Source organism: Brachionichthys hirsutus, chromosome 14 (genome assembly GCF_040956055.1).
Source record: "Brachionichthys hirsutus isolate HB-005 chromosome 14, CSIRO-AGI_Bhir_v1, whole genome shotgun sequence".
Classification (NCBI taxonomy): domain Eukaryota; kingdom Metazoa; phylum Chordata; class Actinopteri; order Lophiiformes; family Brachionichthyidae; genus Brachionichthys; species Brachionichthys hirsutus.
In genome coordinates this window covers 7,313,695-7,331,897 of record NC_090910.1, presented here as the reverse complement: position 1 = coordinate 7,331,897, position 18,203 = coordinate 7,313,695, and the positions used below count along the sequence as shown (strand labels likewise).

The 18,203-nt window shown below is 42.6% G+C and overlaps 1 protein-coding gene across 1 annotated transcript in view; it reads right to left on the bottom strand.

The window, feature by feature from the left end:
• Positions 1-18,203, bottom strand: part of sema5a (sema domain, seven thrombospondin repeats (type 1 and type 1-like), transmembrane domain (TM) and short cytoplasmic domain, (semaphorin) 5A) — a 71,650-nt gene that overhangs the window by 22,797 nt on the left and 30,650 nt on the right. The window contains exons 9-14 of the mRNA XM_068747893.1: positions 16,782-16,986; positions 14,364-14,571; positions 12,501-12,618; positions 10,524-10,705; positions 9,357-9,500; positions 5,388-5,535 (exon numbers count right to left, since the gene is read on the bottom strand). Coding sequence (XP_068603994.1) covers positions 5,388-5,535; positions 9,357-9,500; positions 10,524-10,705; positions 12,501-12,618; positions 14,364-14,571; positions 16,782-16,986 — 1,005 coding nt within the window. The remainder of the gene's footprint in view (positions 1-5,387; positions 5,536-9,356; positions 9,501-10,523; positions 10,706-12,500; positions 12,619-14,363; positions 14,572-16,781; positions 16,987-18,203) is intronic.

Here is an 18,203-nt window from a genome sequence, read left to right as displayed (position 1 = left end):
AGCAGGGAATAGGTCATTTTAGTCATACATTACATGTGTAATTTTACTGTGTAAATGTGCCTATGAGGAAAAAAACAACAACAACAGATGCTGAGGCGTAAAGATGGTGAAAATGGACTTTTTAAATGTGACATTTCACCAAAATGAGGACATGTTTCCACCGCGCTCTCGTCTCAATTTTAGAGGTATTAACTGAGACCGAAAATCTGGTGGGGAAAAGCTGCTAAATGTAACAAGTGGCATGTGGAATGCAAAATCGAATTCAATGAGTGGTCTGATTTCGACTCCTATCCTGGAGAGCAGATATTTTATGCCTTGCAATACCTTTAACTGGCAGCTGCCAGAGAGGAGAGGGATGAAATGTGTTTTTGGCTGGAGCTCAGGAAAAGAGGCCTGATAGCATCTTCACAGCCTCACACAAGGCTGCCTGGTTAGTCAGGATGGAAGTGGTGGTCAGGCTGTATGTGTGTGTGTGTGCGTGCATGTCAACTGAGTCCAAATTTGACTTAAGGCTGCCGCTCTGGCACTGATTTGTCTGTGTGTGTGAAGTACTTGTAGTTTATGGCTGCGCTATGGATTCAGGCAACTCCTATCTCACTCTGTCTCCATACTTAGACCTTCTCTGCTTAGTTTGTAGCCGTTATATGCCGAGGGAATACAAGCTGCGGAGGAAGAAGAGCAAGGGAAGACAAATAGAGGGCCTGCACGTCAGCATTGAGTCTGGGGAAGTACAAGCCCCTAGCCTTTCTTCTTATTTCTGTTATTGAAGAAGATATATGAATTTGAAGTAGAGAGTGAAATGTGTGTATCTTTTACTTTGCATTTGGAGAGAGCAGCTTGTGCAAAGGCTCTGTGTGGTGCCGGGCCAGCTGTGGGAGGTGAATAATAAGGCATCGTGCCTCTCCAGTCTTCTACCCTCATTACAGTCATTATGCTTCTTATTGGGATGGCAGAGCCGTGAGAGCAAGAGGTGGGGGAGAGGGGCTGGAAGCGTGCATGTGTGTTGGCGACAGAGTTGTACCCTGACGTTTAAGTGAGCGGTCCAGATGTGAGATGTGAGAGTGACAAATCTCTGTGCCTGCATCTTCATTGTGGCCGAGTCCACGGAGACGGAGTGTTAATGTTCCTCAAGTCTCGGTGACACAGAAGTTCAATTAGCAGCACCAACCGCAACACACTTTATCAAATGTTGTTTCTCTCTCTCTCTCTCTCTGTTTCTCTCCCCTCTGTCCCGCTGCCAGCCAGAAGCAGGTCTCCTGGCTCTGTAACAATGCGCACACACTCCAAGACTATAACACCGAACAATATACAAAGAGCACGCAAGTGTGTTCAGTCTGGCGACACAAACATTGCATTTTCTACAGGTAAATAGAACAGCCCATCAACAGTTATGTTTTTTGACTTATTTAACACTGAGTGAAAGAGAGAGGATTCAGCAGGGAAGAATGTTTCTTGGTTTTGAAAGATGTCTGATGTGCTTTATTGCAGAAAGTAGAAAATACCAAAAGCCTGCTGATATCTGAAGCACATCTTCTTTCATCCAATACTCAGAATTAAAGAGAATCCCAGGGTGCCATTTACAGGCAAGTCGTAGCTTTTTAAACTTTGGATCAAATTTTTTTTTTAATATTAATATTTAATATTAATTCTGTTCCAACATAAAATATGTTGGAACAGAATTGATTTGTTTTGCATTTACTGGTGTCAATGGGCTTAAATATCACAAATACCAAACATGTGGCATTAAATTACACGTAGTTACAAAAGAAATATGGACGTTGAAGAAACATTCAGATCCTTCACTTCTATTTACAATTTACCAAAAGTAGTCACAATTAATTATGAATATAAAATTGTGTAGGTAATTATACTATATTATAGTAAAGACCCAATATCCTGCAAATATCCATTGTTTTACGCATTTTAAAATTAATATTGCTGCTGCATCTTGTGCTGATTGCAGTTATTGTGTTTTCATCTAGAGCAATAGCACATATCTCAAAAGTAAACTTTATTTATAACATCGTGTTCCATTTTCAATCAAAGGAAATTTGCCCGAGTTAAATAAAACAACAATCAAATGACCAATCATGTGTTTCTTTGATTAATCGTATGGATACAGCGTTGTCAGCCAGCAGCATCACCCGAGTGAGAGACGGGTGATGTGGTGTTAATGCAGCAGCTTCTGCCCCATTGAATGTAAATTAATAAATTATTAGTGATTAAAATGTTTAATTTCTCATATAAAATTGTTATCGAGTTATTACAGGGAAGCATCTGTGTGGGTTTTACCAGTCAGAGACAAAGCTGAAGTAAAAGTGTTTTTGCTATGATGCATTATGCAGGTGAGTTTTTTCCTGCTTCGAGATATAAAAGCCAAAATAAAAAGAGAACTTGTAGCTGATAACAAAACTGAATGAAGCACGAATAATAATAATACAAGTAAACATTGCTTCTATTTCTTTTAGGCACTGGAACATTGATTCTGTTGAAAAGAACTTGCCATTAATCCTGGGTCTGGGTCTGCAGCCTTGAGAAACTGCATGTGGCTGTTAACGCGACGTGGGACCTGCACGAAAAGCTTTCATGCACGGTTTTAGCAACAATACACCTTAGCCTCTAAATTATCTTCCGTCCTACCCTTTAATGAATACGGACTCATTGCTTCATTGCTTTTGAAATAAAAGATGTCCATGTTCTGCTTCATGAGAGGTTGGCTGACTGAGCTCACAGCTTCTTTTCTGGTAGAGTTTTTGCACCACTACGCATGAGATGACGGGGATAGCACAGTCCTCGAGGTGCAGTACATCACTACCGAGCCACCGAAGCTTCACTTGTTTCTTTCCAGCCCATATTTTACCATCTCTTCGGGGGATTCAAGCCTGTGGTGCAGATAGAGTAAAAAGAGAGAGGGATGGAGCAGCGCTGCATGGACCAGAGCTTCCACTGATGAAGTTACAGCCATGTGGCCTTTTGCGTCAGCAAAATGAGGCACCGAGCACCTCAGGACTAAGTTCTTCCATGATAAGAAGATAGCTGGGGCTTAGGGCAATGACATGCAGGACAACATTAACGCAGGTTTGATGAGAATTAAGCACCAAGGGAATTTATTCCTTTAATCATGCATGTGGCAGCATCTTGTTTTAAGGGTAGCAGGTTGCAAAGTCCGAGGAGAGACTTTTGTTTAAGGTCCTTGACCCGAATTCACTCTCATCCGACTCTGCCGTCAGGTCCCTCTGGAGCGGTTGTAAGTATTGAGAAGTTTGCTTCAGGGTTGAACAGGAAATCATAAAAGGGCAATATATTCTCTGTTAAACGTTTTTTCTTGTAGCACATCTCGTCAGCCCAACACTTAAAAAAATATATAAGACATCTCCGTCATACGGCGAGCAGATGCGAGCTCGCCGCTGTTGATTAAAGTCTGGCACACGCCTGAAGCTGACCACAGGTGGCTAGACGGTGATATCGAGCCTGGCAGAATGCACCCGCGCACATACGTCTAAGATGCAAGCAGCGTTCGTCTCCTCAGTTCTCTGCAGGGTGTCCGGTCTGACAACATAGCAGTGATGACAGACGCTGCAACGTGTGTGCGTGAGATTATGTGTCTGGTCTCCTTCTGTTTAATTAAACATGGATCTGGCCAGGGGAGCAGAACACAGACAGATGGAACGTAAAAAAAAAAGAACTCCGCCACACTTACGACTATTTTTTCAGGTGGGGCGGGGGGGGATTCCGGTTGAAATTAAAACTAAATATTTGCAACATCTTTGATCTTCAAACAACGAATTACAATTGTTATACCCGTAGCTGCACTGTGAAGGTGCAAGACGTTTCAAAAGCTCTTGCCCGTCTTCACCACTTGGGCTTTAACTGCATTGAAGGAATATACATGAATAAAAGCATTTTTTTTTTCTTTGATCTGAATAAATACGCAGCTATTTGTACAAGTTGGTGAAGCTGTCCAACTAAAGTCCTCCCCAGGAAAGAGAAGGCGTCTGTGAAATGCGCATGTAATTAAACCTCTGGTGGCTGCCATGGCCCCAATTATGTCCATGTTGCTCTGCTGGAAGACAGGAAGTAAATGAGTAAACAAAACAAAAGGGGACGACAAGTAAAACTGAGAGATAATAAGTGCCAAAGACAGGAGAGGGCGTCGGTGAAACGTAGCGAGCGAGGCGCTCTTTGGACCCGGCTGGGCTCCATCCTAATGTGTCTACTTTGTTTCTAATCACTAAAAAACCCATCCCCAGCTGAAACCAAAGGAAACGCTCACTCCCGTCTCCGACTCAGTCAGCCCGAACACATCTCCCAACATCAAAAACACCCACGACTACAGACAGTCAAAGACAGGCTTCCCCCAGCCGGAAAGATCAGTGACAAGCTCCTCAGATTCCCGTGCGCTTGCCATCATTTCACTTTTCTGAAGCTCCTCCAGGAATGGCGCTGCATTCCCAGGATGCTTCAGCGAGGATAATGGTCGCTATGCAATGGCAGAAACATGACAGCTGGCATCTGAGGGTAGCGTTACAAACTGAGAGGCACACACAGCAGCCGATGATAGCGTGTGATTTCTAAATTGTGACTTAATGGGAGGTCAGTCTTTTCACTTTCGCAGCTACTAATGTGTCACGGGCAATTATTTGGTTCTATATACACTCTTAAGGTTGCAAAGCCTTGTGTGGGATGTTTCCTAAAGCTGGCAGTGTGTTAAGTTTCACCACAGAACATTACGTGACCTGCGGGAATGCGTTTTCAGCATTTTAATTTATATCTTTATATATCAAAACGCGAAAAAGCGCATTTACATAAAAGAAAACAGTATCAACGATGCCTTCGTGTTCATTCTTGATTAGAACCATTTCAGCCTTTCACTTACACCGACTCAATCTTTCTCTCAAAATGCTGAAGCAAAATAAACAAAAATCAAACAGAACACACTTCAAGGATCCGATGCTTCCACCCTGGCCTATATTTCTTCAATGCATTTCTAAAGAGGGACATGAGCGGCTACAGCTATCACATTCATCCACTTTTTACTCCTGCCAGTCTGTGGATGAGAGCTCGTGCGCGTTTGAGTGAAAATAGCAACAGAAATCAAATGAGCATCACATAATTCTGTCAACAAGAAGAAGGCTCGTATTTCAACACTTCCTCGCCGCATCCTTGCCTTGGAGAAAGCTTTGCAGCGTAAAAATAAGCCTGTTCATATGTGGGGTGATTACTAAATGTGTGTGTGTGGTATTAAATAGGCCTGGGTAATAACTAAATACGGCTGGGGGATTTGGTCACGTTCGACGGTCCAATTCCAACACCGGAGACTGTTCCTCGCATCAGATGACGGAAGATGAACAATGAACAGACAACAGAAAGACGACTGTATGACAGACCTGACCACACCCGGAACAGTCGTTGCCGTTTTCACAGGTCCTGCGCCGCGATTGGATGCCTCCGCCGCAAGGCACATTGCACCGTTCCCACGCCGACCACGCTGACCAGTAGACATGAGGAGGGCAGGGTAGGTGTTCATTGCAGTACCTGGGAGGGAAGAGGTACGAGAGCAGGGAATCAGAAGTAGAATAAACATCTACTCAGCATTTATAAGCAGTGCTGAGTGTGTGAAATATTACACACTGTAGCAAGGAACTCCTGAGGGAAATAAGTGGCGCTAGTTTTTTCGGGTAACTTTGTCTGAGGCCTGCTCTTCAGTCAATTAGTCCAAAACCTCGGAAGTCCCCAAAATGTCCCATTGTACCAAAACCCTACTTATCACACAGCGCATTATCCCCAAATCCTAATCCCATTTCTCCGAAGGCCCATTGTTCTGAAAAATCACTCTCTTGCTATGCATTAGAGGACGACTTCAGGTAGCTGTCGTTATCATGTAACAATGTGGATAACAGTTCAGCGCACCAAACCTCTCGGTTAAAGAAATGATTGTTTCTGTAAAAGAATGGTTCTAAATGTGTCTTAAATCACGCAGGTGAAAACCGAGTCTGTGTGTGGGAACAATGGCAGTGCTTTTGGATAACAGATCAAATGGACTCTTGGTTAGACGAGACATTCGAAATAATGGGCCGATGGAACAATGGCATAGCCCCTCTGTTTCTGTGCTGTTTGACAATGGGCTGGAAGTATACAGCGGGATAATCTGAGGTTTAGGGCTGGTGCTAGAATGCAGATTTAGAGCGCAGCAAGACTTAAAAAAAAATTGTTGTAAAAGATGCTAAAAGTTCCATCACAAAGAATGATCCCCATTTCACCCATTGATAATAAAGCATTACGCTTACTAGGTCTTTAAAATCCTGGATGGTGCGATAGCTCAACTGCGTGTGTGAAATAAAACTATTATATTTGACTGAGTAGAGGAATTACACGTGAAGGATTGTGAGGATGTCGCCACACTGCTGAATCCTTGGCACTGAACTTTAAAACAACAACAACAACAACAACAAATAGTTCATACCACAAGACAAAGGATCTTGGGGAAAAAAAGTGCGTAAATTTCACTTTGATTAAACCCTCCCTTGTTTTGTTGATGTGGCAGAGACCAAGAGGAGCTCATACCACCACAGACAGGCCTTTCTGTCCCTGGTGTAACCGACAGTGTTGCACTCAATTACGGCGGCGAACGTTCCATCTGAACATTTAATGAACATGTATATGCATTTTGGATAATTCATCGGCACAGCCTATTTAAAAAGCCACAGCGACGCATCCATCAATTACTAACTACATCGTTTTACAAGACAGGATTACCACAATGTCTAAAATACTTAATTACTTAGTCCTCATTATACAATAACAGACAATTGCCAGGGTTATTAAAGCTATATCATTTATTTTAATTATTTTACGCATCTTATAAAACTGCTTTCATTGCTTTTTTGTCGTGTTTCGGCACATGGCTACCTTTTGAGGATAACTGAGTTTGTAGGAACTGAAGTAGCTTTAACTTAATACCCTTCCTCCAGAGGCTCAGGCTGGGAATTTCCATTGCAGCATTCTCAAAAATTCTCCTATTGTCCGTAACAAATCAAAATCTTTGCATACCCTGGTTGTTAAAATCCTCCGAGCAGAGTATTCCCTTCCCACTTTGACTAATCTGCGTGTTTGTAGTTGGACGATACAGCTGGGATGAGGGGAGCGGAAAAGTGAGGAAGAGCATGGATTACAATCTCAGACGGGCCTGGGAGGAAGGAGAAAGACGCCTGCGCTCACGCCCAAAGAAAAACTGCTGCAATCAATATGGAGCAGATTTAGAGCTCCAAAATCATCACCAAACACTCTTTAATCATTGCAAGCCCAATCAGAGGCTTTAGCTCATCTTATCCTCTCCTCTTTAACGACACAGAGTGCTGATCAGACTAAAAATGATGCTAATTACTCACCATAGGCTGAGTAAGCAGCGTGAACAATGTCAGAATGCTAAGGGGAAATACCAACAGAAGGTTCATAAATGCCGGCATTAGCTCGCCAGATTTAAGCCCGTGGCGCCGCCGTACGCGGCCGGTTTCAGCACATAAAACTCTACATGCTGCAAACAATCAAGAGGCGGTTGGAATGTACACAGCAGAAAGGTGAGAGAAGAGCATCACCTCTAAACTAATACTGAAATATGCACGCGCATTGAATATGAGCGCTCACCTTATGGAGAGACATCTGAACATACATCTAGGAGTGTAATACAAGCAGCACTCAAGGCGGCGCGGGGAGAGCAAAGTGAGTTGTGAGGCTTATTGGAGATGCTTCACACGTCTCAGAGGAGGCCTGCCTGCACCCCGTAAAAATAAAAGCCTCTCACTGCTTTAAAAGAATCATTCAGTGAGCAAATGCCTAATAAAGTGTCGGTCCTGTTCATGCTACGGCGATTAAGCTTGTAAAGACGACGCTAACTATTTCACACAAGGGCGGGGGGGGGGGGGACGACGACTACAAACAGATGCGGTGCAAGTCTTTGAAGCCCATCAAAGAAGATCTATTAAAGCATCATCGGGGTTACACACACCTGAAATATGTAGACATGTTCACATTGATGTCCGCCTCGCTCTCTCTCTCGGACATATGCACACACCCACATGCACACACAGAACCACAAACACTTCGTAGTATCTCTATCTTGTTCTCCCCCTGACAGACTAAAAGTGACAGTACATAATTCATCTCTCTCTCTCTGCAAAATTAATTTTCCAACCCTAACAGTTAGCTCCTAAGTGGCCTAAGAATCTTTAAAAAGCTGAACCGAGCAGGAACTGGGAGATAAACAAAGGGAATTAAAGAACACGGACACATAGGAGGTGGTCAAACCGGTTTTCTCGTTTCTCGACCCCCTGTGGTCATTAGAGCCAGCCAGCAGCGTTCTGGTGTGGGTTTCATGAGTAACTGGACTGTGGCAATCACTTTGTGTATTTTCCTCTGAGCTCCTGGTGAGACAGTCCTTGAGAAAGTGAGCGGCAGCGGGTGAGTAAAGGGAAGGTGGTGGATTGGAGGAGTACAAGAGGGAAAAAAAAGACGAGATCTAAGGTTCCTTGAAGGTCATGCACTATTTCTCAACCTGTTTCTGTTGCCATGGTAATGACTGGTAACAATTGATTTCTTCCCTTTCCTTCCCTGTGCAGTCTGGACCGCATTTATTTATACAAAACTGCCCTGATGTCAGGTCTAAAAACATGACCATGGTGCTTCCCCACATCATGCAGACACCATGGATGGGAAAGAATGGCTCACATAATTAAGAAACAACATCCTCTATTAGAACCGATTGCAAAGTCATAAGTCTAATTCATGTATTTTCTTTTTTAAAACCAGTCCAGTTTTCCTCAGACATTTTTGGATTAGGCAAACGAAGAATTTAAGTTTGAGAATACCAGAATAAATCGAAAGATGAGTAGAAGCTCTCAGCTCTTGACCTTTTCTACCTGGGCTGCATTGTACATTGTCTCTTTGTGCTGCTTCACAATTACTCCCCTTGGGGGGGGGGGGGGGGGGGGGGGGGGGGAGTTAAAAAAGAAAACGATTTTTCTTCTGGCCTTGAAGGTTGCTTAGAAACTACACAAACATCTTTAAAAAGATGATTATTCTATGCCAAAGCCTCCAAAGCTTCAAACTGTAGACAGTGTGTGAAAGCCAGATAATCACCCAAGCACAGGCCCATCCCCCCCTCAGTTCCTAATTGGCTGTCACAAAGTTGGACAGAAGTGAGGAAAGGAAAAAAAGAAAACGTCTTCATCAAAGTGATAATAAATAATAGGTTCAGAATTACAGAAGGCATTTTCTTTTTCTTTTCTTAACATGCACAAAATGCATGCACACATATTTGCTATGAATAAACAATTGCGCGCGTCTGTTTTATCGTCTACCTCTCCTCGCGATTCTGGCCCACACACACTCGTCCGCCGTGGCGAGGAGTGGGATTGCTGCAGGAGCGCTGGCGGACCTGGAATCCGATGCCGCAGCTGGTACTGCAGGGAGACCAGGAGGTCCAGGGAGTCCACGCTCCATTTCTATGCAAACACAAAGCGCAACATCAATATAAGATAATCTAGTCACCGTTGGAGAGATGATGGATGCTGATGGACACAACAAGATTATAACGAGAGTCACATCAATCTCATGAACGCATGGTGCATCTCAAAGAGTGCCTTTCTCTCCATGCCGAAGATTTAAATGATAGTTTAGAAACTGAGTCGTGTTGTTGTGTTTTTCTGAATGTGAGACTGAAACAACTCTAATTTAGAAAACAGAGCAACACTGAACAAATAATTGTCAGGTGTTGTTGTTCTGCGAGATGCTGCTATATTCACTAACTAAAGAAATAAAAGTGACTGGAGGCAACCTGGTGTCTTGAGCGGCAATAAATAATAGAAAAAGTGCTAACTCCAAAAACTACAGAATAAATGTACTAACTAGCCAGTACATTTATTCTGTAGTTTTTGGACATTTGAAATGGGAATTTAAGGGAAATGGTTAAAATAACTGATAACTGACTTTCCAGCTCAGTTATCAGTTATTGATACGCAATCAACACACAAAGACAGGAATAAATCAAACATACAAAATGTTTCTTTTGCGACGATAAGCTGCACTTATCTGCTCTAGTGATTTCTGCGCTCTTTCACACATTAATTACAGGAAAAGATCAACCGGTAGATAAATGAACTAAATAATGAGAGTGATCCGAGTTGCTTGGCAATTCATCTCACACACTTCTCATCTTTAACAAAGATAAAATGGGGTGACATGCACTGTTTAGCAAGAACAGCAGCGTCTAAATTCATTTTAACTCCAACAGTTGAAAAGAAAACGCCCAATCAACACTTTTTCTATTCCCAAACTGACAATGAATGCGCAACACATTCCAAGTAAGCGTTTGCGTATGTCTTGTGAGAATGAAGGCAATAAAGTACCAAGCACACCATCCTTTTTTGTATTTTTATGGACACATACTGTAGCTTCATACATATTCAGAGAGGCTGACAAAAAAAAAAAGATTTCTAAATTAGCACTTATCCATCACGAGGATTTACCTGGAGCAGTTGGCGACCTCCACACTGATGCCGTGGCACTTCTCGCCTCCACACTGAGGGGTGGGCTTATCGCAGGCCCGTGTTCGACACAGGCAAGACCCCGTGCTGCCTCCATCATTATGACTGCATGCGGACCAGCCTGACCAGGCCCCAAAACCCCCATCAACAGTCACATTACGGATCTGTTAACAATATAAAGGGCGGGGGAAAAAAATGAAGTAATGGGCTTTTATCAGAAAGTGGTCAGTGCGTAAGACCGCTCTCTGGGACGCGTTGCTCCGGGAAACGCAGCCCAAAGGTACAAATTGATTTTTCACAAATAGACACAGAAATAGCTGCATTATATTATCTACAACCCATCAGAAATTGCGCAGGCATACAGAAAAATAAAATTCTGTCAACACGTGGTAGATACGAGAGATTTCGGAAAAGCGAATGAGAAATTCAGAGAGGCAAATCAATGGTCTGAATGGAGCCATTCAAAAGACAGGAATAAGGGGAAATGAAAGAGGCAACATAAATAGACATCTAGAATGAATGAATGAAACCGGAAGGCTCTGAATTATAAGTGATGTTCTGGCCATTTGAGCTAAATACAAAAAGGCACCGGTGTGGATTCAGGGCTGCAGATGATATGAGCCATATCGCTGCCACATTTCAGGGTGATGTAAAAATGCAAAAAAAACCCCAAAAAACAATTTCGTACAGATGCAGAAATAATGTCTGCGCTCAGCTGCTACTGGTGATAGAACAAATTTGCATGGATACAACAAACATTTGCATTAATGGGGTGCAGAGATAGCCTGAGAAGACTGCATCTTTGCAATAGCCATACAACATAGACTATAATTTGAAGTTCATATCACAAAACAAGAATGCCAGAGATATATCCCGCATGTCACCGATCTTTGCAGTTACCCTATCTGATCATAAAGAGGGCCATTTTCCTTATTTTTGCGGTATATCGTGAGCTTTTCATTTAACTGTTCCCTCATTCGCAGTCTTAATAAAAAGCAGAGCGAACAATTCCTGGCTCCAGCTTGATATTTATCGCATGCGTTGAGTTTGGTACTGAACTTTAATGTTACCTTCAGCAAGAGAGCGAATAGTGTATTTCTTGAAATAAATTTGACTCAACGGGGGGGGGGGGGGGGAGGGTGAGTGACTCCGGCAGGGGAGGAGGAAGTCGAATTAGGAAGATTTGGAATGGTTGCTGGGCAGAAAAGATTACAGAGCCCTTCAACAATATCTCCAGTGGGCCCCACTGGATGCTAATTTTTATTTAAATGCTTAACTATTAATTTGAAATACAGCCAACAGTGACTTGATGAAACAATAATGTGCGAGCATGTTAATGCACATGTGTGTGAGGTCGTGTGTCTATGTAAATGCACACGCGAGTTATATTTAGGCAAGTGTCTGCCATCGCTCTGCTGACAGATGCCACTGGGTGCTAAGTGGCTTGGCAGCCAAACACTGCTTGGAACATGAAGCCACATTAAAGGGTAACAGAGGCACACGGCGCTCTCCGCTGTGACCGGCCTGAGAATGACATCTGTGAAGCACTTAGGAAAAAGCAGAGCCCTGCTCAGATTGATAGGCTCGACACCCGCTAAAATTGCTGCCAAATTCGGTGCGTGTTAAACTAAATGGAAGAGCTGTTTTGCTAATGAACAAGCAAGCCGAATGAATGAGGCAGCACTCTCGATAACTCTCAAGATATGTGCTGCTCCTTAAATTGAAGTCATTCAGTCGCAAGATGACTACTTCAATAAAGATGGGCTTCCTCGACTTGAGTTTCGGGGCTGTGAGTGTGGAGAGAGAAGCACAGATGAACGCGATGTTTTCACATCGAGAGGACAGCATGGATAGAAGTGAGATAGTTGCGTTTTGTCGTATCTTTATCGTTTAAAGACAAGGAAGGCAGCAATGAAGAAATGAAAGACTGATGTCTGGATGAATCATGCAACAACTCACCGGGCATTTTGTGATGCTCTGTTCCCACTGGCTCATTCGAACACTTTCTTCCAGCGTGGTGCATTTCTTCAATAGCAGGTCCCAACCACAGTATGGATCCCTGGCGCCCACACAGGATCTAAGAGCCAAAAAAAAACCACACAACATGGTAACCTATTACATGAACTTTTATTGAAACTGACATACGTGAATACAGCGGGTTCTGCAATCTGTGACAAAACATGAAATCAAATATCACGTTCAGACAGGATCCTCACGATTGTAAAGTGTTTGCAACGCTCTACAATACTTAACTGTATTAACAGCCTAAAATAATGTCCTAATAGGCAGATCTGACTCAAATAGCTTACAAACCCAACAAATATTCGCCTTGGGTCTACTGCAGCAAAGATAGCTAGGTCTGTCTCTGGCCTATCTGCTGTGTGTTGTTTACTGCCTGAAATAAAAAGCCTGACGCTACCCTTTTCATGCAAATACGAGTCTGCAGCGACAGCACAATGACACACTTCTCATCTTAAAAAAAAACAGCGCTGCCTGACATGCTGTGAGTGAAACGTAACCAAAGATGCCCGTGGCTTTCCTCACAATGAAGAAAGAGCATGCACCAAACCGTGTGCACGGGTGCAAGGACTCAATGCCAAAACATATAGACAGGTCGACTGCATGCACGCATTGGAAGACGCAAACAGGGAGGCCGAGTTATGCACAAGGATATCAGGGGGGCTAAAGACAGACGTTCAAAATGAAAGGTTCTGTCCAACAAGCTGAAGCCCATCTTTCAGAGGCGCTTGAGGGTTTTGAGGATTGTACACTGTAGGGAATTTCCATATTAGATGGGATTCCACAACGTGTTTACATGCCGACAGAACAACAGGGACGCACCACGTTTAGTTTGTTATTGTAATGACACAACAGTGACATCACACAACACAGATAAACATGGGCTTAGATTGGCTGGGGCAAAGTCCCGCCTTCAGGGGACAGAATGACTTGAGGACGAAGCAGGAAGCATCTTCATTCCAATGAAGCGCGGGCACGAGAGCTGTGTTGGAATCTCAGCGCTGATATCTGACCTAACTTGTACTGATCTGTTAATTATATAAATGTCTTAATCTTAACCCACATTCTCCTCATTGATTACGCACCCACTAAGGAGAACAAAGAACCGGAAGAGGGTTTGGTAAAACCCTACAGAAACCTATGATCAGAGAGCTACACGGCAATCACAGTCAAAACAAAGAGCCCTCTAACATTGCTGATAGCCTCAAGCAAAGGGAACCCTGGGATGTAACCCTCCCTTTACTGTCGCCAATATGCGTTTACCTCTTTTACCTGTTCGGTTTCATCGGACTCTTTTGCGTTCTCTTGGGAAAAACAACAACAACAAAAAAAAACTGTGAAAGCTCCAAAAGAGGTAATAAAGTGCCATAATGGCTGCTGCATATATCACAGAGGCCCGGCTGCAGCATGATAACAGCTCATAGTGCCGGAAATAAGGAATGCGGATATGACTGCTTTTACTGGACGGCATGATGGATGAAATCTAAATCTAATGGTGGGACTTTACAACCTCTACAGCCTCTGTGCTGGGTTTTTTTGGGCAGAAAATGCCCAATTCAGTGACAATAGGGAGACAGTGAGATGGATGAACTGAGGGCAGCCGTGGGCACCTCTGGTGGTTCAGGCAAAATCTGAGCAAAAGGATTTTAGACCTCAGCAAATATCCCTGACAAGCAAACAGGCCTGGTCTTCTCAGATAAAAAGCATCTTATGAAACTGGGAACTTCAAAACTTTGTTGTCTGCATATTTGCTTTTGACAGCATAAATTGAGATTAATGGCATCAGTTCATAAATTAACTCACTCTCTGCTCTTGTGGTAGCTGCATCTCTTGAGTGGGATCTTGATGACCTGGTCTCTCACACCCACGTAAAGTTCGCTCCGGCTGTGCAAGATCAGCAAGCTACGGATCGGCTGCCTCTTCCTGGGTGGGAACAACTCAAACTCCTCCAGCAGGCAGCTTCCCGTGGATTGATTGAGAGGGGAAAGCACTTTCCTGATAGTCCCATAATCTGGAAGAGGAGAGGTGGGATTTGATCAGTGATCGTCTGTTAGTTACTCATCTGCATGAGAAAAGGTGGCGTGATTGGCAGAGAAATGAGAGGAGAGGATGAGCAGCAGTGTTCGAGAGGGAAAAACATCAAAAGATATATTCTGCACAAGCAAAACCGCGATCTCAACAACCACTGCCTTTTTCAAACAGGCTTGTGGTGGCTTCCACGCCGAACCTGGTTAAACCATCAGCATGCAGCGCTTTAGGTGTGACCAGGGAATTGGAATGGCTTCTAGGGGATAGACTTTGCAGTTCTGAGAAATAGGAATGTGGGTGTGCATGTCATTGTGACTGTGCCTTGACCTTCATCTTATGTAAGGTAGGCCCAGTGATGGGGGCAGATTTTCTTTTGGGAAGGCTAAAACAAACATCATCTATTATACATGAAATCCCCGAGGTGAAGAAAAAAATAATTAGGTACATAAGCCAAGGAAAGAAGGGTGAATTGCTAATAGGTAGTTTCGGAGTAAGGAGTAAGGAGCGGATTGCCTCGAGCAGTCCCGGGAAACAACATGATAGAGTAATGACATTACAATTTCAAGTAAAGAGTTGTGTAAGTATTACAATTTAAAATTACAAGATCATAAATTATAAAAACTGTTAATTGCAATGGGAAGCGACTCGTTCCCTGTCTTTCTGTCTTACCTAACTCATCTTAACAAGTGGTTAATTCTTTTTACTTGGGTCAAGTGGGAAGTTCTCTCGGGTCACAAATGCTAATGAAGCGTCTTTGAGTTTCCAGAAAAGCGCTACATAAATAAAATGCATTATTATTATTATTATATTACGAAGGCTGAAGATCAAAGAGGAAGAATTCTGCCTCGTGCCACATGTTAAACTCCAGAACCCTATATCTTGACATCTCTGGCCCCCCAGATGCAGATATCAGCTACCCCCCCCCCCCCCCCCCCATTCCAAGAGCATTTCAGCGTTAATTATTGAATGTGATTAGGTGCAGTATGTGTGCTACCCAATGGCCTTGGCAGTGTTCCAGATGTTTTCATTAGCGTCTGGGTATTGTCTGTCGAGCTGATGCTACATTGATCACAACACAACGCAAACAATGAGAGGGTTTTTTTTTGAGGGAAATGCCAAGCACAGAGCCAGTTAACTGGAACAAGTTGTGTGTGTGTGCGTGTGTGTGCGTGCTTGTACGTGTGATATCCCAAAATAACACCGACGCTATATCAGGAGGATCACGCTGACATTTCCCAGTGGCCCCCATGGTACATTAGCACAGTGAAGTGGGTCACTGTGTTCAACTCCTGTTCGGTACATCCCCTCCTAATCCATACTGTTTGTTTATCATGAAACAAAACAGACACTAAACACTGCTGGGTATCTTATCTCACTGATACTGCTTTCAGCACTCTGTCAAGTCTCGCGTCACACATTGGCACACCGGTTTGATCAAACAGTCTTTGGATAAGCAGGCAGCGCCAGCAGTTCAAATGGCAACGACAAGGCGGGGTTATATCATAGCAGTGTGCGTGTGTGTGTTGTATTCTTTTGAAACATGGCTGTTGGATGTTCCATGCCGTCCACTATCCCTTGACGGGAGCGATATGTGATGCGAGTCGGTGCATATGGAGGACATATGGAGGTAAAGTGGGATCAAAACCATGTCAGAGAAGAAATCTTTGATGCCGCGCTACAACTCCAGATCTTCTGGATTCCTTATTCTGCAAGCAGGCCTTTGTCTAATGCCTGAAGTCCCTTTTAAAGGCTTTTATCTCCTGAACTTGGCAGTATAAATTTCTAATAATCAATACCAATGACAATGAAAGCATTATATAATGTTGCTAATTAGTTAATAAGAGTTTAACACTCTTCAATCTGCTTTTTTAAGAATGCGCAGGTGTGATTTGCTCAGATTTAAGTGACAAATGACTTCACGACAGCTCATCTTGTTTCCAGAATTGTTGCTCAAAAGTATGCGAGCTTTCTTCCTCCACCCACATCAAACCTGTGAACACAGACAAAAATAAATGCTATTTTTTCCCAGGGATATAACCACAAAGGAAATCTTGTGTTGTTTGTGCAAGGCCCCATCACTCCTGTTTAGAAAAATAAAGAGACTATATATTGTGTGCCGTGTGTGTGTGTGGACAAAAAGAGACAGCAAACATAGGGAAAAGCTTATAACTGACACACTGTTGTAGAACCTACCAGTAGCCAAGAATATGATGTGAAACAGAATGTCTTTCCCCTGCACCACATCCACTGCCACATGAGTGAAGCGTACATTGTCCTCCATGAAGTAGGGCACGGGTACCACAGGCTGAACCACCTCATGCATCAGCAAAAACTTCTGAGCATCCTGCAGATTCCTTTCAGTCAGGTTCACATAGGAGCCGGAGTCGATGGTTCCACACTGAGGGGGGTGGGAAGACAGAAAGCACACGTTTGATTGACAAGAAAAAATGTTTTGCTGTTCAGGGAGGCAAGCAGCTTTTTATTTTTTTTGTCCAGAAGTATCTCCAGAGACGGGAAAAGAGAGACCCTTGTATGATGAAATGAGCATGCATTAGAGAACTGTTGCCTCGTCGCGATGGCTTGCTATCCTCATAACCTGAAGGCTTCCCAGTAGTGGCAGGAGGAGTGAATTACAGTTAAACATTTTAACTGCAAAGTATCTATCTATTTTATTAGATTCTTATTTGCATAGATATTGGTGGTGAGTTTTATTGTTTCCCAAAACTAATGATTCAGATCTTTAAAGGTGTTTTTTGGGGGAGCTTTATTACTAACACGAAAATATTATTCAAAAGACTCTAAAATAAAAAAAGTGTCAACATTACTTGCATACAAATGTTAAGACCTACCTGGAAAACCATCCAGAGCAACAGAACTATCCCGTGAAAATAGATTCATATGTTTTTATCGGGTATTCCTGGCAGAACGTCATCCTCTCAGGACGACCGACATTCAATCCAGATTAATCCCCACAGCTCCTGCTTGTAATGTCAAATATCTAATATGTAATATAATTCCCGAAGTAATTTTATTACATTAAATTTAATAATGTGAACTGTTTCAAAAGCATACATGTTTTTTTTATTGCACTCCTATCTGCCTTTAATAATGAAAGGATTTATTCATTTGCTCTAGTTAATTTTTTTAAAATACATTTATATTACTGTATATGCAAAACAAAATTAACCTAATACATAAAGACAGTTAAGAATAAATGTAAGCCTAATGTATGAAATCAAGTACAGAACAGAAATTGCTTTAGTAATTTATTGTAATTTATGTAAGTTATTTATTGTCATTTTGCATCAGTGGTGTAATTTATTTTAGATTAATTGTTAGTTTGCACTGGCGGTGTAAAAACATTTTATTTTTGTTTTTCTAATGTTACGTTGCATCAATTGCGTAATTTAATATTGGTTTTATTTTTATTTGTATTGTTAATTGTGGATGATTTATGTACGAAGGACTTTCAACGGAAACAAGCCCGCAAGGGCTTTTTTGAAATGCTCCTCTTAGACCAGATGTTTGACGTTATTTGTACTGTAATACATGCTACTGTGTGACTGTACTTGTACTCTAACATTCTATCTAATAAATATATATATATATTCACAA